Raw genomic sequence first — 24,436 nt, 5'->3', positions numbered from 1 at the left:
AGCTGTTAATTTTTTTATTGAGTTTGTTTTTGTTTTTGTTTTAGAGATTTCCGAAATGTTCTGATTATTCACAGCCTTTCAAATTAGAAATGTCAAAATGTGGGTGTAATCAATATAGAAACCAAAGAAGGAAATGGAGAATGGGAAGAGGATCCACTCAACAATATTCTTTAGTCATCTTTTAAAAAATATTTTATACCTTTATTTATTTTTCTTATGAGGTGCTGAGGATCAAACCCAGTGCCCCACACATGCTAGGCAAGTACTCTGCCACTGAGCTACAACCCCAGCCGGTCAACTGTTTTTTATTGAGGACTCTTCAAGAAGGTCAGGCTGGGTGAGGAGGGGAAAGAGGAATCCAAGGCCAGCGTGTGGGAAGATTTCTGTGCTCCCACACTCCTGGCTGAATAAGGTGGCCTCAGCCTTTCCCTCTTGTAACGGAGTCATCGCTTTAGTTAAATGTATTCATTCCAGTACCACCAGCCTAGTGCACCTTCAAATTTCTTTCCTGGCGGCACACACTGCTAGAAGCAGGAGCCGCGTGAGAATATTCCAGTACCTGCACACTAGTGATTTCTTGGGCTCTGAAAACCCATCCAGATTTCGTTCGTTTTCTGGAACCAGTTTCCCCACAATTGGTTAGTTCGGGCTCATACAGACAGAAGTGGCAGAAATGACTGGTGCTACTCATCAAGGGGAAGCTCATTCTCCATGGATCTCGGTTTTCCCATCCGCAAAAGGAAAGAATGAACTACATCTCAGTTCTTTTTCAGGTCCAGCTTACAGTGACCGGGAAAGGAGAGAGTGGACCGAAATCAACGAGAAAAGGCAGACGAGGAAGCGCTCTTCGACTTTCGTTTTAGGACGCAGAAGTGAGTACTGCTCGGTTGCATACCGACGACGGTTTATTAGGACGACGGGAAAACCCGGGGCAGTCTCTATAACAGCACCATTCACGCGTGGAATTCTTTTCACTAGGATTACAGATAACGGGGTGGCTCCAGAGGTAATTCTCTGTAGCTTCCGGAGTACTACCCTCCTCGACCAGAACCAGCTACTATAACCACTGAGATGACCGCACCACCTGGCATCCTAGAGCGGACCGGAAGTGAGGGCGACTCACCCGCCGGGCGGAGACACGCTGGCCCCGAGGCTGGAGTGTTCGTGGACCATCCGCCTCCGCCCTGCCCCCCGCCCCCCACTTCCTTGCATTTCAGTGTGAGCGCCTCAGAGGTGGAAGCTGTGGAAGGGAGAAACGGGCTTGTGCGTGGCGGCAATCGAGCTTCCTCCTCAGGCAGCTCGTGGTGTGGAAGGAGCCCCTGTCCTCTCTGGGCCAGGCTTCTGGGAGCTCCGGTCTTCCTCGCGACGTTCTCTCTGATTTCCTTTTCGTAGGCTTTATTTAGGGCCAAAGTGTCCGAGATAAAATCAGTTTTCCATTTCGCAAGTATCCTGTCGCTCAATTTGTGATCCTGCAGCTTTAGTGAGTAGTTGTACGCTCATCATTTACGGTCTTGTCAGAGGATGACTTCACTTTCAATGGAATTGTTTTAGTAACTGTCCTGTGTTGCGACGTAAACAAATCCTTTAAAACTGCCTCTGTGATTGCTCTTCCTTAAGTGTTTTCTTATATCGAACGTTTTCGTGACCAAAGAAAAAAGAGCTCAGGTAAAATCCCCCCCCCGCTTAGACCACTTTTGTAAATAGCCTTTCCCTGAGCCGTCTAAGCTCAGGATGGAGACATCCTCTAGGATCCTCCCAGCCTTGGCTGGCCAGGTTTTAGAGGAACCAGGGGAGATTATCAAAGTAAAGGTTAAAGAAGAAGACCATATTTGGGATAAGGAGTCCTGCCAACAGAGGGATTTGTCTTATACCAGGGAACGCTTTCGTCAGCGCTTCAGGCAGTTCTGCTATCAGGAGACCCCTGGGCCCAGGGAAGCTCTGAGCCAACTGCGGGAACTTTGCTGCCAGTGGCTGAGCCCAGAAATACATACCAAGGAGCAGATCCTGGAATTGTTGGTGCTGGAGCAGTTCCTGACCATTCTGCCTGAAGAGCTCCAGGCGTGGGTACATGAGCATAATCCTGAGAGTGGAGAGGAGGTGGTAACTATGCTGGAAGATTTGGAGAGGGAACTTGATGAACCTAGACAGCAGGTGAGAAATTGGAGGTGCCATCTTAAACGGAGAATTTGGGTGCAGAGGTCCAGAATATAGTAAGTGGACTTAACACCGCCCTGGTGGCTGCAAATTCTGGTTTGGGGTATTATTTCTTATTTGGTCACCAGCTGGATATTATGTTTATAACAGCCTTTGTGTAAATGAGAGCTGATCCAAATAAGTAGATTACTTAACCAAATGTGAATCCTTGATCTATTGCTTACCAGTGGAAAATTTAATGACTGTGAGATTGAACAAATACATTAGGAAAAATTGTAAAATAAGCATTAATATCTTGTGAAGCCATTTCTTATTATGAAGTCCACTATTTTTATCACATGAAAATAAATCAGCATAAGAGTATGAGGAATATCTTCTAGGAGAGACAAACTGAGAAGTAGCCTCACGTAGTGGAAATATGAGGAAACACAGTGAATCACAAGATCTGGCTGTATTCTATGATAGGCTTTGTGACTAATTAGCTCTGTAACCTTTGGCATTTCCCATTGCCTCTAGGAATTTAATGCCTTTATTTATACAATTAAAAGATAAGTTGCTTCACTAATTAGCTGTGTAGCCTTGGGCATATTACACCTTCTCTGGGACTTTAATATCTTCATCTGCACAATGAAAAGATTAGTTGCCTTTCCTAGGGTTTTTTTTTCCCCCCCAGTACCTAATATTGGTATGTGAAGTGTTTTGAGTGAAGTATTCTTTTTAGAAGAATTTTAGAAGACTGTTACCACTACACTAGTGTTATTTTTTAACGGAATTTGCCTGCTATGAAGGTGATTTTAGAACATTATAGCTATTGCCAGGCATCTTTACATTTTTATAATGATGACATCCATACATTTATCTGAACTCTTTGAATATGTTCATGTTTTTCTATATACAGTATAATCTATTGAAAAATGTGTTTCTGGAATGTAGAATCTTTCATATGAGATTAATATAATGCTGTAAATGAGTAATTATTATGCTGAAATTATGCTGGTTCATTCATTACTTTTCCCAGCAAGTTGGTGTTTGGGGCCATCAAATAAGAACAGCTGAATTCAAACAAACTATCTGATTGTAGCTGAATACATAAAGACATACAATATTGTACACAATGCCTCATCCCCCTAACCTTCTACCCCCATTCTTCCTTTTGGAGCTCTTGGCCACACTGTCTTGTCTTGGAAGTGGTTGTTTGCATGGTTCCCATCTTTGTGCGTTTTTTGTTAAAATTTTTTGTATTCCAGAAAATGAGCAAGCAAAAGGGTTTGCAAGTGCCTCAGAAGCATGCTGGTGATAAATTTCTGCTAGTGAGTATAAAAGAAGAAAAAATTTAACTGAAGAAAAGCTTGAAATTATAACATTTTGAAAGAACCTGTGATGTGTCCTGTGTCATAAGGAGGTAAAGTGTATAATTAGAATCAATGCTTGGAAAATAAAAGAAAGTTATTTAGCTAGTTATCTAGCTGGAAAAACTGCCAGTGCTATAAAATCTGCTAGAACAAGGCATAAAGAAATGGAAAAAATGGAACATTGGCTACACATGTGGGTTGAATACCAAACAAGAAGCAATCGGGTACATCCTTTCTCAAAATTAAAGAGAGAGTTTTAACAATATATGAAGGTCTTAAGATAACACCTGAAAATCCTGCAGAAGTATCTTCATTTACCATAAGTAGTGGCTGATTTAGTGATGGTTATGTTTTCCACAATGATAAGTTGTCTGGTGAAGCTGTGAGTGCAGACGAAGAAGCTGCAAAGAAATTTCCCCTAGTGTTAGGAAATTTTATTGCTGAAGGGGGCTACAGCCTGGACTAGATTTTCAATTTTGATGAACTAGTCTCTACTGGAAGCAAATGCCTTCAAGGGTCTTTCTTTGGGAGAAATGGGAATTCCAGGGTTTAAGATTACAAAAATTCAACTGACTATAATGCTGTGAAGCCACTGGAGATGTAAAGCTAAAGCCTGTTTTTTTTTTTTTTGTTTGTTTGTTTGTTTTTTATTCCTTTGCCAACCCACAAGCTGTCTAGCAAGAGAAGCTGGATGACAGGGCAGATATTTATTGATTTTCTGGGTGATGCTTCTATAAAATATTTAAGAGGAGCTGGATGTGGTGGTGCATATCTGTATTCCCAGTGACTCTGGAGGCTGAGGCAGAAGGATTGCAAGTTGGAGGCCAGCTTTAGCAATTTAGTGAGTCCCTAATCGACTTAGTGAGACCCCTGTCTCAAAAGGCGGCGGGGGTGGGGGTGGGGAGTGGGGGGGTGGATGGGTGGGGGTGGGGCGGGGAAGACTGGGATGTAGCTCAGCGGTAAATGCCCCTAAGTTCAATCCATGTATCAAAAAATAAGATATTTAAGAGGAAAAATTTGTCTTGAAATTTTTAGCCAGGTATGGTGGTACATGCCTGTAATTCCAGAAGCTTGAGAGTCTGAGGCAGGAGGATCACAAGTTGAAAGCCACCCTCATCAATTTAGTGAGGTCCTAAGCAATTTAGTAAGAGCCTATCTCAAAAAATAAAAAGGGTTGGGGATGTGGCTCATTGGTAAAGCACCCCTGGGTTCAATCCAAAAAATAAATAAGTAAATAAAAATGAAGTAAAATAAAATTCTTAGAATTGTCAATCATACACCATGCCACCCTCTAGAAGTTGCTGAGCTTTTTCTTCAAATACCAAAATTCTCTTTTCACCTCCTAATGCAAATTATTTAGTCCAGTCCCTCGATCAGGGTGTGATTGCAGAATTTAAAGCGTGTTATTTGAGGTGAACATTCAAGATGTTAATTGTATCTGTAAAGGGGATAATACCCAAACAATTTCTGAATTCTGGGATTGAGTCAATATTAAACTTGTGACTGGTATTATTGGAGAGGTCTAGAACAATCTCACAAAATCTTGCTTGCATGGGGTATGACATAGAATTCTTCCTGATTTAATACATGATTCCAAGGTGTTTAGCTTTCCAAAAATTGTCTCCCAAATCAAATCAAATTGTATTGCTACTGCAAACGAGGTTAAATTTAAAGAAGTTGAGACTGAAGATATTAAGGAACTACTGCCAAGGATCTTTCTGTACAAGAGCTACAAGTTATTTGCTGAGGCACACATGAAAGGTGTGGGGAAGAAGAAGATGCAATTCATCAAGCTGCTCCTCAAGCCCTTTCCACTTCTAAGTTATGATAGAAAAATGGTTGCAGTGGATGGAAGATAATGACCACAGTGCAGAACATAGCAAGTTTGTACTTCATAGCATTTGGAGCCATAGAAAGAGCTTCTTTATGAAGGAAAGAAAATATTTTAAAAACTGGATATCTTTTTATAAGTCAGTGCTAAAGAAATAAAAACAAGATGATGAGCCAAAATAATTACTGTGTTTCTTGGAAAGTGTGCAAATGCTTCTTCAACTTCTGAAGATAGTATCTCTCTACCCTTGCCCTTTCCTTACACCTATTTCTAACAAGATACCATCACCTTTCTAAGATGAAATGCTATGTAATATTTCTTCATTTAATATATTTTTGAGCAAACTGTGTTTTTACTGAAGTTGCTATAGTTTGATTCATGTTCCAGTAACAATTTAGTTTTTAGACAGTTCATCCTTTACCTTATTTTCCTCATGAATCCTGTTATTTTTGTGCAGTTTTACAGAAAGCATGTTCTTTTAGGAGAGTCATACATTATAGCACTTATGCCTCTAAGGCAGTTTCTCACCTCTAGCAGCACCTCTTTTTCTTTTGTTTCAAATAAACTTTTTTTTCTGTTAGTATGTGCCTATTACTTTATAATTTCTTCTAGCTTTGTTGAAAAATGCAGCCACTGGTAGGAGTTGGTGTTTGGTCAGTTCCCCAAGTAACATTTGCAGGTGTATTCTGATCATATTTGATAGTTTTTATATGGCTTAGGATTTATGAATATCTCTTAGTCTTGTTGAAGACTAAGTTTGCTTAAGTGTTTCTCATTTTTCTTGTTTTTGTGTAATTTCTGAGAGGGGGAAATAACCACTAATGGATAGTTTTAGCTGCCAACCCAGTATGTATTCTCTCCATCATGTTGTCCTAACAAAATGTTGGGTTTGTTCATGCTGGTAATATACCTATATAAATTCTCTTCCTGCCTTTCTTGTACTAGTGTTAGCCATTCAGCATAGTTATGGACAGAAAGAACTAAATATGTTTTCTGGGGAAGCTTTTACTTTCCTGATAAAATGTAACAGATGTGTTTAGTTTCACTTTATCTGACTTCCTATGGTAGCCATCTTGTGACCATTAAGTTGATGATGAATATGAGAAGTAGTACCAATATGTTAAAAATGGCAAAGCAGAAATATAAAGACGGGGTTCCTGTCAAAACTGTTAGGTAAGTGATGCAGTGCCACCAACTACTTCTGAATGTTTATTATGTGACAAAAATCAACTCTATTGGCCAGGTGCAATGGTGCACACCTGTAGTCCTAGCGAATTGGAAGGCTGAGACAGGATCCCAAATTTGAGGCCAGCCTCAATAATTTAGCAAGGTCCTAAGCAACTTAGACCCTGTCTCAAGATTAGGAAAAAAAAAAAAAGGTTGGGGATTTAGATCAGTGGTAGAGTGCCCCTGGGTTCAATACCCAGTACCAAAAAAAAAAAAAAAATTAAAAATTTTTAAATTTTAAAACTGTATTTGAGCTGCTATAAGTTAGTTCTAACTTAATGGAAATATGTACATTTCTAATGAGTATAACAATATTTACTCCACTGTCTTACAACCATGCAGCAGAGTAATTTCTATCATTGGCACACGTTTAATCCTTTAAGTATCTTGTTCCACCTGGTGAGTACACCTGTGTTATTTGTTTTCCACTGATCTGTAGAATTCAAATAAACAAAAAAACAACTTATTATATAATCTAAGATATGATACTTTAATGTTAGGTAGGCCAAGAAAATTTTCTCTACTGTGTACTGTTTTTTAATACTAATCCCTATGCATACCAAAATCATTTCAGAAACTTCTTTATTCAGTTGAGGGTACATTTTGGAAGACCAGTGTGACAATATTAGCATGACAATACTGTTGATGAGTATAAAGTTATCTTTGATCTACTATACATTTTATTTTTATTTTTTAATTTTGTTTTTAATTGTAGTTGGACACAATACCTTTATTTATTTATTTTATGTGATGCTGAGGATTGAACCCAGGGCCTCGCATGTGCTCTTCGAGTGCTCTACCACTGTGCTCCAGCCCCAGCCCCAGCCCCAGCCCTCTACTATACATTTTAAAGCAGTACAATTTTCACTAATTACCTGAATTACTGGTATGGACTGTTTTCCTTTTTTTTTTCTTTTTCCTTTTTTCTTTTTAAAAAGAGAAACCCCATTTCAGTATTTAGCATAGAAAATAATATGTCACTGATATACAAGTTAACCATCTAAATTATTATCTTTCCTAATTCATAAAAATTAAATAAATACATTTTATTGTCAAATATAGGATAACATTTGTTTTTTTTTCTTTTTTAAAAAAGGAACGAACTTTTTAAAATACCTTTATTCTATTTATTCAGTTGTATGTGGTGCTGAGGGCCTCACATGTGCTAGGCAAGCACTTTACCACTGAGCTATCACCCCAGCCCCACATTTGATTTTTTTTTTAATATGCCATTTCTTTTCAATGTTGCACAAATAAGGAGTTGGTAAACTTTAGCTAGACAGCTTAAATAAATCAGTACATGTAGGTCAGCAATATTTTATTGGTAATTTGGGATGTATCACAACTTCATTCCAAGAATTGTAATTTAAATTGATCAATGAATAATATTTCTAAGGCAAGGTTAAGAATTTACCTGTGCATTATAATTGATATTTGAACTCATGGTAACTTCTTTTGCATTATAACTATGGACTTAAAGTTACATATTTTTTTAAACAGATTTGATTTGTTTGAATTTGCCATGGAATTATTTTCTATTGCTTAATTTATCACTTCTTAATATTGAAAATCTCAACACCAGTCCAGACATTAATGAAGGCAAAACTGCCAAACACTAAGGTCTTACAGACTTATTTCATTTTTCCCTATGCCAGATCCAAATTATGTACAAAAAGCTCATATCTGAATTTATAAAGTACAGCAAATCAATAGGATAAAAGACATACTCCAATAGAAAAATAAACAAATGACTTGAATATCTATATTTTTAAAAATAATAACCAATTGGCCAACAAAATTATAAACAATCATTAGTAATTAGAAAAATGCAAATTCAGACATACTATTTTATTCCAACCAGAAAAGATTTAATAAATTAAGAGTGTCAATATGATTAAATTTTGGTGAAGATGTTTAGCTACTGGAATGCTTATTACTAGGAGTAAACTGTTATGATTACTTTGGTAATATCTGACATACTTAATCATACTCCATGAGCTAATATACCTCACATTTAAAGACATGTAAGAGAATATATAACAGCATTATCATAATTGCCAAAAATTTACATGTCCATTAGAAATAAAATGGATGAATATATTGCAGTAAATTTATACAACTGAATACAACAATGGAAATGAATGAACAATTGCTACATTCAACAGTGGGGATGAATTTTACAAACATAATGTTAACCAAAGGAAGCAGACAAAATATTGCATTACTCTGTTTATGTAAATTTCAAAAAGCAAATGAATCTGTGGTGATAGATGTCAATATAATAGTTACTTTTGCAGAAGACATTAGGCAACAAGACACCTTTCTGAGATGTTGGTAATGTTCCTTTTCTTGACCTGTGTGGTTCACTTTGTGGTAAGTCATTGAGTTCTGCATTTGTGAGTTGTGTATTTTTTTTCCTCTAAGCCTATAATATTTCAACAAAATTAAATTCAAAAAGGTGATTTATATCCTATTACAATGTTTCCTGCATGATAGCTATGGTACTTGACATATATGCACATTATTAGAATTCTGTGTCATATGAATGGGAAATAATTTTTTAAAGCCAAGGCTAGTGAGGGAAAATTTCAGAATTAACCAAATTTAAAAACTAAATTCAGAAATTGATTCATAAGCCACCAGAGGATAAGCTGTTTCACTTGGATTTTGCAAGTTATGTGCAGAGCATAGGTTGATTAGTTTTCAACACTAGATCTTATATACTGGTATAACAAATTATTTTCCTTTGCTTGACTTCAATAACATTTGTCAAGGCAGACCAAAATGCAATGTTTCTCTAAGGCTATTTGCAAGAAGTCAAGATTGTTAGGAATGTATGATGGCCAGGCTACTTCCATTTTAAGTGGTACACTCAGAGGTGGAAGCAGGGACATCATATTCAAACTGAAGTGTCCAGGCCTATTTTCTTTTCACTGTACAGTTTACCAAATGAATATAAAGCCAAATTTATGTTCTTTGGAAGTTAATAGCTTTTCTTCTTGAGAAACTTCATCTCTTGCTTATAATATTAGAATTAATCATGAAGATGTGATTAATCCTAGAGACTGCTCTTAAGAAGTCTTTAGGAAGTTATTGGTTATTGGACATGCATTTTTCATGAAGTGTTCACCAGATTTCACAATGGCAGAGATTCTGAATAGATTTTGCCTACTACTTTCAGTTTACTTATTGCTTAATTGATCAACAAAGATTCACAACTATGCCAGTGTGCTGTTAGTAATCCTTCCCAGATTACTACAAGATTCCCTGTTGTACACTGACTTTCATTTCTTCACTTGGCACAAACAATGGATGGTATAACACCTGAATTTACAGGCCTATATTTTACAAAGATTTAGTAAATCAATTACACAAAATGCTGAGAAGGAATACAGTAGAGATTTAAGCAGGTTCTTCTGATTTCTGAAGAAAGTGAAACCTAACCAAATACTAGGATAACAATGTCATGTGGATAATTTGAAGGTTAACATGCTTTTGTATTAACAACAACATTTATTTTAGGTATTCATTAACTTACTAATCAGTTGGTTTAAGTTCCAGTTCTTCTATCTGACTCAAATGTTTATCATTTGGAATAGACTGTTCAGCCAGACATGTGGCACATTTGTAATGCCAGAGATTTGGGAGTGTAAGGCAGAAGGTTTGCAAGTTAAAGGCCTATCTGGGAAACTTAGACCCTGACTCAAAATAAAAAACAAAAAGGACTGGGCATGCAGCTCATTGAGTATCCTGGGTTCAATCTCTACCATTAAAAAAAATAATAATACGGGATTTAATATTTTAATAATAATACTTTTCAAAGTCAGCTATAATATCGTTTTTTCCCCCTTAATATTACAGTCAGATAAACTTATTTATAACCAGTGATATCCTTTCCTTTTGACTCTTTTCTTATTTATCCATACCATTAGTGTAATAGGTGAAATAACAGTCCAGGAGAAATCACCTGCTAATTATAAATAATAAAGAAGTAAGTCAGCAGAACCCAAGGAAATTAAGAAACAATCAACTATTGCCCACTGACATGAATTCTGAAGGGATTACTGGATTAGCTAATAACTTAATGGGATGCAGCCAGTGCAGAAATCTGTGCTGTCTGGAACTCAAAATTTAAAGACAATAGAAAATGATTTTCTATCTACTATGTTAGAAAAAAACAATTAATTGCTTAGTTATGGAAGGAAAATGGTTAAAACACATGAATTTTATTTAAATGTGCAAATAAATGTGAAAGAATTGCTAGGAAAACTTATGGTCTGGGAAATAGTGTTATCTAGATATTAATGGTACTATAAAGCCTCTTTGGATAAAGCTGATTTTGACACACAAAGAAGCAGATCAATGAAATGAAACAATAGAAAGTATAAAAGCAGACCCAATATTATCTGAAAATGTGGTATACAGTAAATATGCCATTCCAAATCATGGGGGAGGGGAAATAAGTGATGCTAAGACAAAAGGATAGCCTCTGGGGAGGAGCAGTACTGGGGACTGAATCCAGGGGCTCTATACTATTGAGCTGCATGCCCAGCCCTTTTATTTTTGGGGGAGATCAAACCTAGGGACGCTTAACCACTGAGCCACATCCTCGGGCCTTTTTTATGTTTTATTTAGAGATAGGGTCTTGTATTGCTTAGGGCCTCATTAGGTTCCGGAGGCTGGCTTTGAACCTGCTCACCTACGGAGCTGCTGGATTACAGGCTGGATAGGCTACCAGGTCTGGCCCTTTTATTTTGAGACAGGTTCTCACTGTTTGGCCTTGAATTTTTGATGCTCCTGCCTCAGCTTTCTGAGCTGCTGGATGTAATACAGGTGCGCATCACCAGACCTGGCAAGGATAGTCAATTTGAAAGAAACATTAGATTCATACTTAATATACTATAATTTAAAATGTGTCAGAGATTAATATTTTCATTTTTAATTGTACAGGAAGTAGGAGAAAACATGAATGACTTGGGTGTGTATAGTTACTCAAAATCCAGTAGCAATTATCTACATGAAAATTTTATAGGACAAAAACTCACAGTCAAAATAATAAATTGATAAAAATATTTGCAAAGTACATCATGAATAAAAGCTGATCTCCTCAACATAAATGCAGTAAAAAACAGCCAAGAGATATGAACGTTTTCATAAACTAAAGAAAGTTTCTTAAATATACAACAAAACTTTCAACCACAGCCATAATAAAAGTGAATCAAAATTATATTGAAGTAGATACCATTTATCACCTATGAACCTGGCAAAATTCAAAAGCTTGATGAGTCTGTTAGCCTGATTGGGAAAGGCAAGTTCTCTCATGTATTGCTGGTACAATTACAAAATGGTATAACACCTAAAAAGGGATTTTTTTTTCACTGACTAATATACATTTATCTTTTGATCTAGCAATATAATTTCCGGGGATTTACTTTGAAAATACATGTCTACAAATAAGAAATCACATAGAAATAGTTTCTCACAGCAGAATTATTTGTAAAAACAAAATATTGTTGACAACCTAAATGCGCAGTTACATGAGTAATTGATTAAATTATGTACATCAATATAATATGATCTTAGGCAAATCAAAAGAAGAGTGAGCAAGATTATCTATGAATTGGTATGAAATTATTTTTAAGCAAAATTTTTATATTAAATGACAAAATAAAGATGTATACTAGTGTATATATAATATGGAAGAAATAAATACATTGTATTTGATTTGTATCTATTACATATACACAGAAGTACATACACATGCATATACATGCAAACATGTATACATGCAAACATTTGCATATAATGTTTATTTTTTTATGGGAATAAGTGAGAGTAGAGAGCAGGCTATATGAATATGAGGAAGACTACTCTGAACATATATTTTGATTTTTTAATACTATGTAAAGGTTTTAAGTATTTTAAAATATATTAAATTCAAAATGATTAAACAGAAATGAACCCAACTATATCTCAAAGTAATAACAAAATAAAAATTATTCAGGCGACTTGAACACAGTATTCTGACATATATTCTTAGTGTGATGCTTCCTATGGATATATAATCTACAAACATGTTGATTTTTACCTAATAGGTATGTTGTTGGAAGTATCCTACAGCACAAAATTTATGTAATTTGGAAGTGGTTCTGTGTTTTTTGTAGGCTAGAACAAATGAATATATATATTTACATTGTTTTGAACTATTTTGGTTTTTAACTATGAGAGAAGATACAAAATAGAATGTGGAAACTAGGAAAACCTTATGGCATTGAAACGACATTAAAATCATATTTTGGAAAATGTATGTACCAGCTCTAGCCATGAAAGGGCCTAGAGGTGATGATCCTTTATTAACAATGAGCCTACATTCTACTGAGTCTTTGCTACTAAACACTGTTGTCCTCTAAAATCAGGAAAAATAGTTGAAACCAGGTCTGGGACAGGAAAAATAAATGTGGGCCTTGAATTGCATGAGATATACTAAAACAACAACAAACCCAACAACAAAACTAGTTGAATTATGTCAGAATAAGGTAGGAGGCAGCTTAAAGAGGCTTCCACTGACCAAATTTGATGCAGTCTGTGTATTAAAGTGATTAAGGATGGAAGTAAGACTGATACAGTAATAACTTTTTTTAAAGACAAGTAAAGGAGAAAGGACAGAAAATCGAATTTCAAAAGAAATCACCATTTTGCAACCCTGATTTAGGCTACAATCATCAATGAATGCTAAAACCATTGGGGAATAAAATATTCACATTGTCCCAAAATATTATCCCATAGCTTATGGCTGATATTATTTATAATGAGACAAATTATTTTTCAAGTGGATAGGTCTAGTGGTCACTACCTTAACCAAGTGATCAGATTTAGCATTATCAACAGTGAACCCCATAGAATGTACCTTGTGATGTGACACAGAAACTACACACCACTTATATAGTATTCTTCCAAAATGTTTTAACCAAAATCTACTTGTGAAGAAACAAATCAAACAGACTCCTAATGGGGGATATTCTCTAACAGCTGGCTCTGACTTCCAAATTTAATGTCATAAAAAGTAGGAAACTACTTTTGATTAAAAGATGCAAAGGAAATATAGCTAAATATGATGCATAAATATTGATTGGATTATGGGTTTTTTAAAAACCATAAATACATTTTTGGGACAACTAGGGATATTTAATTATAAGCCATATACTAAATGACCAAAAAGAAGATTATGGTTTTTTTCCTACTCAATGCAATTATCCAATTTTGTCTTTTTTTTTCTCATCTATAATACATTGGGTTAATATTTTCCACCTTTGTCCTATTCAACTGTTGGATTCCTTCCTGGATTAAATAACTCATTAATCTCTATTAGATAATTTTCCTTACCCCAAAATATTTATTCTTTTTTGGGGGGAGAGGGGGTAGCGGGGATTGAACTCAGGGGCACTAGACCACTGAGTGACATCCCCAGCCCTATTTTTGTATTTTATTTAGAAACCGTCTCACTGAGCATCAAAGTGATTAAGGATGGAAATAAGTCTGATACAGTAATAACTTTTTTTAAAAGGCAGGTGAAGGTGAAAGGACAGAAAATTGAATTTCAAAAGAAGTCACCATTTTGCAACCCCCAATATAAAAACTGATTTAGGCAACAATCATGAATGAATGCTAAAACCATTTCATTTTTTCTTTTTTTCGTGGTGCTGGGGATTGAATCCAGGGCCTTATGCATATGAGGTAAGTACTCTACTGACTGAGCTGTATCCCAAGCCCCAAATATTTATTCTTAATGAAATCAATTTACTGAAACACATTTACATGTTTTCTCAAACAGAACAGGGATGGTATTAACTCCCATACAATGAAGACAGTTTCTGTTTTAAGGCTCTGGTTTTATTAATTCCAGCTTTAAAAAAACAAACCACTATCTTGGACTCCTCTTAAGATTTCAATGAAGACTTTCTTCTTAACATTCTGTTTCAGTGGAAGAATGTATTAAGGTTTATCTATGATTTGTGCAGTAATCATATCAATTACCAAAAGTACCTATTTGTCCTCAGGTCCCGCAAGGCACATATGAGCAGGAAGTTCTTATGGAAGAAATAATCCCTCTGGATTCTGCAAAGGAGTCCTTAGGTACCCATCTGCAGTCTATGGAAGACAGAATGGAATGTGATTCTCCAGAGCCACATCTACTTCAAGATAATGGTGAGGATAATTTAGGCCTGGGAAAGATGCTAGAGACTCGAGGAAGAAAGGGGCTAGTCACTGAGAAGTTTATCAAAACTCATGGTATTTCAGCTTCTGAAATGTACTTGAAGGAAAAACCAAGGATAAAAAATCAGTACAGTATAATATTAATAAATAAGTTGAATTAAGCAGTCAGGTGATCATGTCAAAAATAGTTGAACATAAGATTTTGCGTGGATATTTTGCAATGGAGTTAATTTAGTACCTGTGGGTAAATCAGAGATACCTCTGTACATAAATAGTACTTGTCAGTGTCACAATAAATCTCATTGCTGTATCCCCTACTCCCAGTTTTTGTCACATAAGGGCTTGTAAGTTTTGAAAATACTGTTTAGAATTCTACTGAAGAGAACAGAATTTCTGAATTCTACTTTCATTAGTTTTCTAAGGTCTGTTAAAAGAGTGTGATGTGTAGTAGAGGCAGGAGCCTAGACTGGCCTGGTTCTGGATTTACTGTTATTATTACTTTTTAAAATGATAATGGATAAAATGTTTTTCTCCTCTTACAGCCCAACAAGTCCCTGTTTCTTGTTTATCCTAGACTTTTTAATATTGATTCCAAATTCTTGAGCTCACATTCTTCTGATTCTCATTTACATTGACCTACATTTCCTCCCCAAATTCATCCTTGTTTTCCTTACTTTTCAGCTCATAGTTCCATAACATGGCACAATATGGATCAGCATGGAAAGAAATACTGTTTATAGAATGGTCTTTTCAGTTGCATTTTAAGATAGCACTTTTGAATGTTGTCATTTCATTTTAAAGTTAATCCATCAAAATTTTATTTATTTATTTATTTGATACTGGGGATTGAAACCAGGGGTACTTAACCACTGAGCCATATCCCTAGCCCTTTTTTGTATCTTATTTAGAGACAGGGTCTCACTGAGTTGCCTAGAGCCTCAATAAGTTGCTGAGTCTGGCTTTGAACTTGTCAAAGCCTCAGCCTCCTGAGCCATTGGCATTACAGGTGTGGACCACCATGCCTGATAGCCAATCAAATTTTATTAAGCACATTTTTGTTTGGTACTAGGGATTGAACCCAGGGCACTCTACCACTGAGCTGTACCCCCAGCCCTTTCTAGTTTTTATTTTGAAATGGGTTCTGGCTAAATTGGCCAGGCTACTATTGAATTTACAATCCTGTATCAGCTATCCCAATAGCTGGGATTATAGGTATGCACTACCACACCCTGGCTACTAAGCACTTTTGAAAAGATACTAGAGAAATAAGTCATCCCTGTTATAAAGTTAGCATCTTGTTAATTTTATCTTTGAATGAGTTAAAAAAGAAAATGCTGTAGTGCTATGTGTGTCTTGAATAGATTGTTTCTCAGGAAAGGAGAATTTGCTGTAAGCTTAAATTTAACGATCAAAGAAGTTTTATTGGAATTATTGAGAATTAGGTGAGGCCAAAACACACGGTAATATATCATTAATGTTAACCGAGTTTGGGAAATTTGAGCATGTGAGATGATTTAAATCCACTAGTTCAATATTTGGTATGCAAATAAAAATTGGTAGTATAAACAGTGTTAACCTTTGAGATGGCTATAGGGATATAGAGGCAACGTGCTAATTCCAGGTTATTCTTTTTCATTTTTTCAAAATAGTTTTCTTCAGACTGAGTAATCCAAGTTTGAAGTTTGAAGTATTCTAAGTGTTTATGTTATTGTGAATATTCTAAACATTTAAAAATATTAGAGATTTTTTATTTGGACTCATTTGCTGCTCTTACTTTATTAAAGTTAGTAGTGAGGGTATTTGTATGAAATTTGTAGTTTCATAGGCCCTAAAAGGGAATTGATATAAGCATATTATTTTATTTTATTTTAAATATCAGATAAGTCTTCCTAATAGTGTCTCCAGAACATACTTTTTTTTTAAAGAGAGAGAGAGAGAGAATTTTTTAATATTTATTTTTTAGTTTTCAGTGGACACAACATCTTTATTTTATTTCTATGTGGTGCTGAGGATCGAACCCAGCGCCCTGTGCATTCCAGGAGAACGCATTACCGCTTGAGCCGCATCCCCAGCCCTGATATAAGCATATTATGTTGGAATTTAAGCCCAGATATTGATGTACCATATAACCTGATTGAATAAAAGAAAATGTGGTTGTAGTTTGGGGTTTTCAAAAAAATGTATCACTATATTGCTGTGTTAGTCAGCTTGTTGTCATTGTGACCAAAAAACCTGACAATAACAAAGGAGGAAATATTTATTGTGGCTCACAGTTTCAGAAAATTCAATCAGATAGATGGTCAGCTGTCTCTATTGCTGTGGACCTGAAATGAAGCATGAGGCAGACAAACATGGTGAAAGGAGGAAAGCTCATAGCAGCTGGGAAGCAGAGGGAGAGTGAGAGATTCCAGGGAGAATATAATCCCTTTCACCTTCAGTGACCTACTTCCTTTAATCTTACCTCCCTGTAGTGCATCTTCCAATCAATGGATTAATCCACTGATGTGAGCCCTTGTGATTCAATCATTGCCTAAAAGCCTACCACTGAACCATGCTTTCAACACATGAGCTTTTTTAAAAATAGCTTTTATTTTTTAAAAATTAATATGTATGGGGCTGGGGATGTGGCTCAAGTGGTAGCGCTTGCCTGGCATGCGTGCGGCCAGGGTTCGAACCTCAACACCACATATAAACAAAGATGTGTCCGCCAAAAACTAAAAAATAAATCTCTCTCTCTCTCTCCCCCCACCCTCACTCTGTCTTTAAAAAAAAAAAAATGTACATTCCAGGAAACAGAAAAACAAAGAACAAAGTCATCCAGTCACAAACAGCTTCTTGAACGTGTTGTTCAACACACAAACTTTGGGGGACATTCTAGATCCAAACTATACAATTGCTGGAGTTTCTCCAGCCAAAAAAGTGTTCTTATATGGTGAATAAATTGACACAACATTAATTTATAACCTGCTTTATATATAAAGCAGTGCTTTAAGGTTACCCTGAATATTGTTCTGATAAGTCACATACTGGCTTTCTACTGTTTACTATATCAGAACTTTTTATTTGAGCAACATATATATTTTAAATTATATTCCCAAATAATCGAATTGATTTTTTCCTTTATATTGTAGAGTCATATTTGTGGCTTTCCATGATGTCTCAAAGCATGGGTGATGATAACATTAGTAGCTTACATACCAACGAAGCAGAAATTGAATCAGAAAACATGAGAAAAAGATTCTTCAGAAATTTAGCAATGTTACTAGAAAACAAAAGTAATAATACTAAGATATTTTCCAAAGCAAAGTACTGTCAATTAATAAGGGAAGTAAAAGAGGCTAAAGCTAAAGCAAAAAAAGAATCAGTTGACTACCGTCGCTTGGCTAGATTTGATGTTATCCTCGTACACGGAAAAGAGAAGCTGATTGAGGCTATAAATGGAAAAACAGATAAAATACGTTATTATTTACAAAGTGAGGACTTATTTGACATTCTTCATGATACACATCTTAGCATTGGACATGGTGGACGTACCCGCATGGAGAAAGAATTACAAGCAAAATATAAGAACATCACAAAAGAAGTTATAATGCTATACCTCACACTCTGTAAACCATGCCAACAGAAAAACTCAAAACTCAAGAAAGTTCTAACATCAAAAATTAAGGAAGTTAACTCAAGATGCCAAGTAGATCTCATAGACATGCAATTGAATCCTGATGGGGAGTATAAATTTATTATGTATTATCAAGACCTTCATACAAAGTTAAGTTTTTTGCGATCACTAAAGTCTAAAAGGCCTGAGGAAGTTGCACATGCTCTTTTAGATATTTTTACAATTATTGGAGCACCCAGTGTCTTACAATCCAACAATGGGAGGGAATTTTCAAGCCAGATTGTCAGTGAACTCAGTAATATTTGTCCAGAATTGAAAATTGTCCATGGGAAAGCTCAGGCCTGCCAAAGCCAAAGTTCTATAGAACAAACTAATGAGATCCAAAAGAGAATCTTCTCCTGGATGCAAACAAACAACTCTCCACACTGGACTGAATTTTTGTGGTTCATTCAGATGACCCCAAACCGATCCTATCACAGAGGTGTACAGCAGACTCCATGTGAAGGTACATTCAGATCTGAAGCTAAACTGGACCTGTCCCATTCTCAGTTAACTGAAGAATTTGTTGCCAAATTGCACAGAGAAAATGAATTAAATCAAGCCAACAGAGAGTTAGAAAATACTTTAAGAGCCCAGTATGAAGAAAACATTGAGACTGGAATAGATAGTAGTGATATTGAAGAAAATCTTTCTATTACCCCTAACATGGCTGAAAAAAACCCTTCTGAAAGCAGACTAAGATTTTTATCCTGTGTAGTTTGTGAAAAAGAATGCACAGGTGCCAATAGTTGTACATCATGTCTGGGAAATGTCCATGCAATCTGTGGAGTGCCTTCTCAACATGAGACTGAGGTCTGTGGTCACCAAATAACTTGTAGTCTTTGCTATGAAACCAGTTCAATGAAAAGGAAACATAATGAGATTCAAAGACGTTTGGCTGTTCAACCTTCTAAAATGCTGAAGTCATCAGAGACACCATTTTCACCAGACACAGTAGGAGACTGGGTAAGAGTTTTGAATATCCACAGTAGATGAAAGCAGGGTAAGAGCCTCATACTTTACTGTGAACAGGATAATTATTTATGAATATGAATTACTTGACAAGGTGTACCAAATCACATTTTGACCATCTTAAATATATTTTTCCTCAAAGAAAGGCAAATTGCTTTAATGCCTCCCACCAGCTTTTTTTTTTTTTTCTTTTTTCCCAAGTTGGAGGTTATAACCTTAGGTGTTTCCTGGTTTATTATTCTAGGGTTTTACAGCTGTCTGGTGTCAGGCATTTCTCATGGGATGAAAAAGCTAAGAGTAAGAGGACAAAAAGTGTATATGACAGATGGTATGTTTCTATGGAAGAATGAATTGGGAATAAATGAATTTAATGCTACTTTTTTCAATTATATGTGAATTTGGGTGGGAACATTAGCTAAGAAAGGACATTTTAAATCATATTTAGAAGGGGTGAGAGTAATGAATTTGATTTGAAAATATGGGTTTGTGCTAGGAAAGAGTTCAGTTGCAGGACTTAAATAGCATGATTTAATATCTAAATTGTTTTAAACCAGGAGTTTTATGAGGTAGAGCTAATGTTTTGAAATATGGAGGTTACACATGATTTAGGCCAGAGGTACTCAAAAGTGTGACTTGTAGACCAGTAATTATCTGCAAACAGTTTTTACTAGTCTATAATGAAATAAGTATAAAAATTGAGATTATTAGAAACATTTATAATGATTTGACATTGCAACAATATCCAAGCACATGTTTAATAAATTTGCCTTACTGAATAGAGTATAGAACAGTTTGAGTAAGATCAAAGGTGGTGGGAGTTGCATGCTAGTCAAACACAATTAAGTTCACATTATAGTGTTTGATATTTTTCATGCAGTTTGTTGGATTAACCCAAAAGGATATAAAGCTCAGAAAATGTAAACATTTATTTTATAACTTTTTAAAAAGCTTTTTAAATTTTTTAGTTGTAGATGGACACAATACTTTTATTTTATTTATTTTTATGTGGTGCTGAGGATCAAACCCAGCGCCTCACACATGCTAGGCAAGTGCTCTACCACTAAGCTGCAGTTGCAGCCCATTATTTTATAACTTTCTAATTTTGTTTTATTTTATATTTTTGTAGTACTGGGGATTTAACTCAGCCTCAGGCGCACTGCAGGGCTGCAGTGGGCAGGGGCTCTACCACTGAGCTGCATCCATAAATCTTATAACTTATTTTAATATCATCTTTTTAATCAAGTCTAGTTTTGAGTTTATTATTTGAATTTATTAACTAAAAGAGGGAAGTAATATTTATATTATTTATTTTTAATCTTAATTTGCAGATGGCGAACCAAACTTCACTGGATTTTTTTGTAAAGAAGAGACACACCTTTTCTGAATACAGAAGTAGTAAAAAAAGAAATAGTAACAATAGAAGTCATGCTGAAGAAGTGAAAACCAAAAGAGTTCATACTAGTTTTACTCGGAAATATGATCCTTCATACATTGAGTTTGGTTTTGTAGCTGTAATTGATGGAGAAGTACTAAAACCACAGTGTATTATTTGTGGAGATGTACTGGCGAATGAAGCAATGAAACCATCAAAACTTAAGCGACATTTATATTTGAAACATAAAGAAATAAGTTCTCAACCAAAAGAATTCTTTGAAAAAAAGAGTAGTGAATTGAAAACTCAACCAAAGAAGGTGTTTAATGTTTCTCATATAAACATTAGTGCTTTACGGGCTTCATATAAAGTAGCGCTTCCAGTTGCTAAGTCTAAAACACCATACACAATTGCTGAGACACTAGTGAAAGACTGCATCAAAGAAGTTTGCTTGGAAATGTTGGGTGAATCTGCAGCAAAAAAGGTAGCTCAAGTACCACTTTCCAATGACACCATAGCTCGACGTATTCAGGAACTGGCTAATGATATGGAAGATCAACTCATAGAACAAATAAAATTGGCAAAATATTTTTCATTACAACTTGATGAATGTAGAGATATTGCCAACCTGATAATCCTATTAGTCTATGTGAGGTTTGAGCATGATGATGATATAAAGGAAGAATTCTTTTTTTCAGCCTCTCTGCCTATAAACACAACTAGCTCAGAACTGTATGAAGCTGTGAAGAATTATATTGTTGACAAATGTGGCTTGGAATTTAAGTTTTGTGTAGGAGTATGCTCTGATGCTGCAGCTTCAATGACAGGAAAACATTCCAAAGTGATTACCCAGATCAAGGAACTTGCACCAGAATGTAAAACAACACATTTCTTCATTCATCAGGACAGTCTTGCTATGAAAAAAATATCAGCTGAACTTCATAGTGTGCTTACTGACATAGTAAAAATTGTGAATTATGTAAAATGTAATGCATTGAATTCAAGATTATTCTCCTTATTATGTGATAATATGGAAGTTGATCATAAGCAACTGTTATTGCATGCTGAGATACGGTGGTTGTCAAGGGGAAAAATTTTGTCAAGAATGTTTGAAATACGAAATGAACTCTTAATGTTTCTGCAAGTCAAGAAACCTGTTTGGTCTCAGCTTTTTAAAGATGTGAATTGGATAGCCAGACTTGCTTATTTGTCTGATATATTCAGTATTTTTAATGATCTTAATGCTTCTATGCAAGGAAAGAATACAACATGTTTTTCAATGGCTGATAAGATTGAAGGACAAAAACAAAAGTTAGAAAGTTGGAAAAACAGAGTATCTACAGATTGTTATGATATGTTCCATAATTTAACAACATTCATAAATGAAGTAGGTCATGATCTTGATATTGCACATTTGCAAAAAGTTATCAGTGAACATCTTAGAAATTTGTTAGAATATCTTGAATTTTATTTTCCATCAAAAGAAGATCCACGAATAGGAAATTCATGGATCCAAAACCCATTTCTTTCCTCAAAAGATAGTTTAAATTTAACTATAACCCTACATGATAAGTTGTTGAAACTGGCTACTGATGAAGGATTGAAAATAAAGTTTGAAAATACAGCATCACTTGCTTCATTTTGGATAAAAGTTAAAAATGAATATCCTGAGCTCGCTGAAATTGCTTTAAAGTCTCTTCTTTTATTCCCTTCAACATACCTCTGTGAAACAGGACTCTCTACTTTAAGTGTTATTAAAACAAAACATAGAAACAGTTTAAATATACATTATCCCCTGAGAGTAGCATTGTCATCAATTCAACCTAGATTAGACAAATTAACAAGCAAGAAACAAGCTCACTTATCACATTAAAAACTTTATTGATGTATATAGATGGTTGTTCAAAATGTGCATACATTTAGTGTGAGGAATTTGCTATTGCACTTTAAACACTCTGTTTAGTTACAATTATGGAAGTATAAAGTTATGAGTAAAATATCAATTCTCTATATAATTTGTTTATATATGCACTTTCAATGAGGAATTTGTTTAATATTAAAAAATTTTTAATTATAATATAATTTTTTCTTGTTATATTTGTTACACTTATTAAAATAATTTTGAATTTGTTTAATATTTAAAAATTCATCTTTTAGTTTATATGTCTTTTTTATTATATTTCATTAGCATGTTAAGATTGTAGGACAACTTCAGGACAGGAAATGATTTCTTTGAAATGGCAGAGTAAATCAGTGAAGATTGAATTCAAGGGGTAGGATTAGAATTCAAATGCAAAGAATAAGGTCAGTAAGAAGTTAAATTTGTTAAGCTGATCCAGAGGGTAGACTGGAAGTCAATGTTAAATTCATTTTGAATATGCACTGTTACCTAGTGTGTTAGTTGGTGAGGTAGAGGAAACACTTATCTTGTAATTGTGTTAAAGCTTTGGATTTGTATTGATGAATTCTGGTTTTATAAGTGTTGGGGATTGAGCCGTAGTGACAGATTTTTAGACTTTGCTATTGTCTTCAAGGTGCTTGGGATAAAGTTAGGCATTATTACCATCTCAAGTATATCTAACAACCTCTATTGTTTAGAGGTGACTTGAAAAAATATCACACATTTCTGCTCTTATGTCTCTGTATATTCACTACTGATTGAAAACAGACTATTAGCACAAGGCAGATTCTTTAGGTTAAAAGATAACAGTCTTGAAAATATGAACACATTTATATGTGCACATTTGCAAAAAGTTATCATCAATCATCTTACAAATTTTCCAGAAAATGATAGTCTTTTCCTAGACAAGTAACAGCTTACAGTAAGTGCTTCTTTTCAAAGAAATGTAACAAAGCTAAAGAAGAGAAAGATATTTAAGGATATAAAATGTTATTAATAACAGCCTTTTGCTTGTAAAGTGGAAGAAATATTCTCATGCAGTTTTTAAATCTTGATTGAATTATGTGTTATTGTGTGTTACTTTTAATGAAATTGTATGACTTTCTCAAAAAAAAAAAAAAAAAAGGTAATAATGGTGGATAGATTTAGAAAGTGATTTGACTCCTCCAACCCACAATTTATGTGCCCTCTTTCCTATGTGATGAGTCATTTGCCACTTGTTTTAGTGCTTAAATAAAGTATTGTGTTTTCAATGTAAAAGTTTTAAAAATCAGCATGGCGATTTTATATTTATTTCTAAAATAATCTGTGGAGAAAATAGACTAAGAGAGATATTGAGAGTATATTTTAAAAGAGAATTAAATTCTCTTACTTTTTCTCTAAGAAGAAATATAAAGATTATCTGTGAGCAGAATTAGATTCACCTGGACAAGAGTTTTGGTGCAAAGTCTTTTCATATACTTGAATTAGTTACCTATTTTTTCCTGGAAATGATACTCTGTTAGGGGGATAAATTTCGTTCTCTTTTTAGGCTATAGGAAAACTTGTCTTTCCTCTCTTCCCTCCTCTGTTTATTGTTTTACTATACATTCTTTTAAAAAATTCATCTTGGGGCTGGGGATGTGGCTCAAGCGGTAGTATGCTCGCCTGGCATGCGCAGGGTGCTGGGTTCGATCCTCAGCACCACATAAAAATAAAAATAAAGATGTTGTGTCCACCGAAAACTAAAAAATAAATATTAAAAAAATAAAAAATTCAT

The 24,436-nt window shown here is 35.0% G+C and overlaps 1 protein-coding gene across 2 annotated transcripts; it reads left to right on the top strand.

Annotated features, from left to right (window-relative positions):
- Positions 1–360: 360 nt before the first annotated feature.
- On the top strand, positions 361–23,838 carry Scand3 (SCAN domain containing 3). 2 transcript variants are annotated; one of them, XM_058584578.1, is made up of 6 exons: positions 361–872; positions 979–1,665; positions 1,875–2,151; positions 14,622–14,769; positions 17,910–19,399; positions 20,734–23,838. In XM_058584578.1, exons 3-6 carry the CDS (start codon positions 2,107–2,109, stop codon positions 22,648–22,650), a joined length of 3,600 nt encoding a protein of 1,199 aa, XP_058440561.1. In that variant the 5' UTR covers positions 361–872; positions 979–1,665; positions 1,875–2,106; the 3' UTR covers positions 22,651–23,838. The 2 variants fall into 2 exon arrangements, with proteins under 2 accessions (XP_058440561.1, XP_058440556.1); XM_058584573.1 differs by having other exon boundaries at positions 362–872; positions 979–2,151.
- The last annotated feature ends 598 nt before the right edge of the window (positions 23,839–24,436 follow it).

This window comes from Marmota monax, unplaced genomic scaffold (assembly GCF_021218885.2).
Source record: "Marmota monax isolate L192 unplaced genomic scaffold, Marmota_monax_Labrador192_F-V1.1 WCK01_AAM20220418_F8-fsc00280, whole genome shotgun sequence".
NCBI lineage: Eukaryota > Metazoa > Chordata > Mammalia > Rodentia > Sciuridae > Marmota > Marmota monax.
This window is presented reverse-complemented; position numbering and strand designations above follow the sequence as displayed.

Excerpts from the sequence above, each read along its gene's own strand:
- Scand3 (XM_058584573.1), top strand. The coding sequence starts at position 1,732 with ATGGAGACATCCTCTAGGATCCTCCCAGCCTTGGCTGGCCAGGTTTTA. Across the intron at positions 14,770-17,909 it reads ACATCTACTTCAAGATAATG|AGTCATATTTGTGGCTTTCC; the intron begins GTGAGGATAATT and ends TTTATATTGTAG. Across the intron at positions 19,400-20,733 it reads CAGACACAGTAGGAGACTGG|ATGGCGAACCAAACTTCACT; the intron begins GTAAGAGTTTTG and ends CTTAATTTGCAG.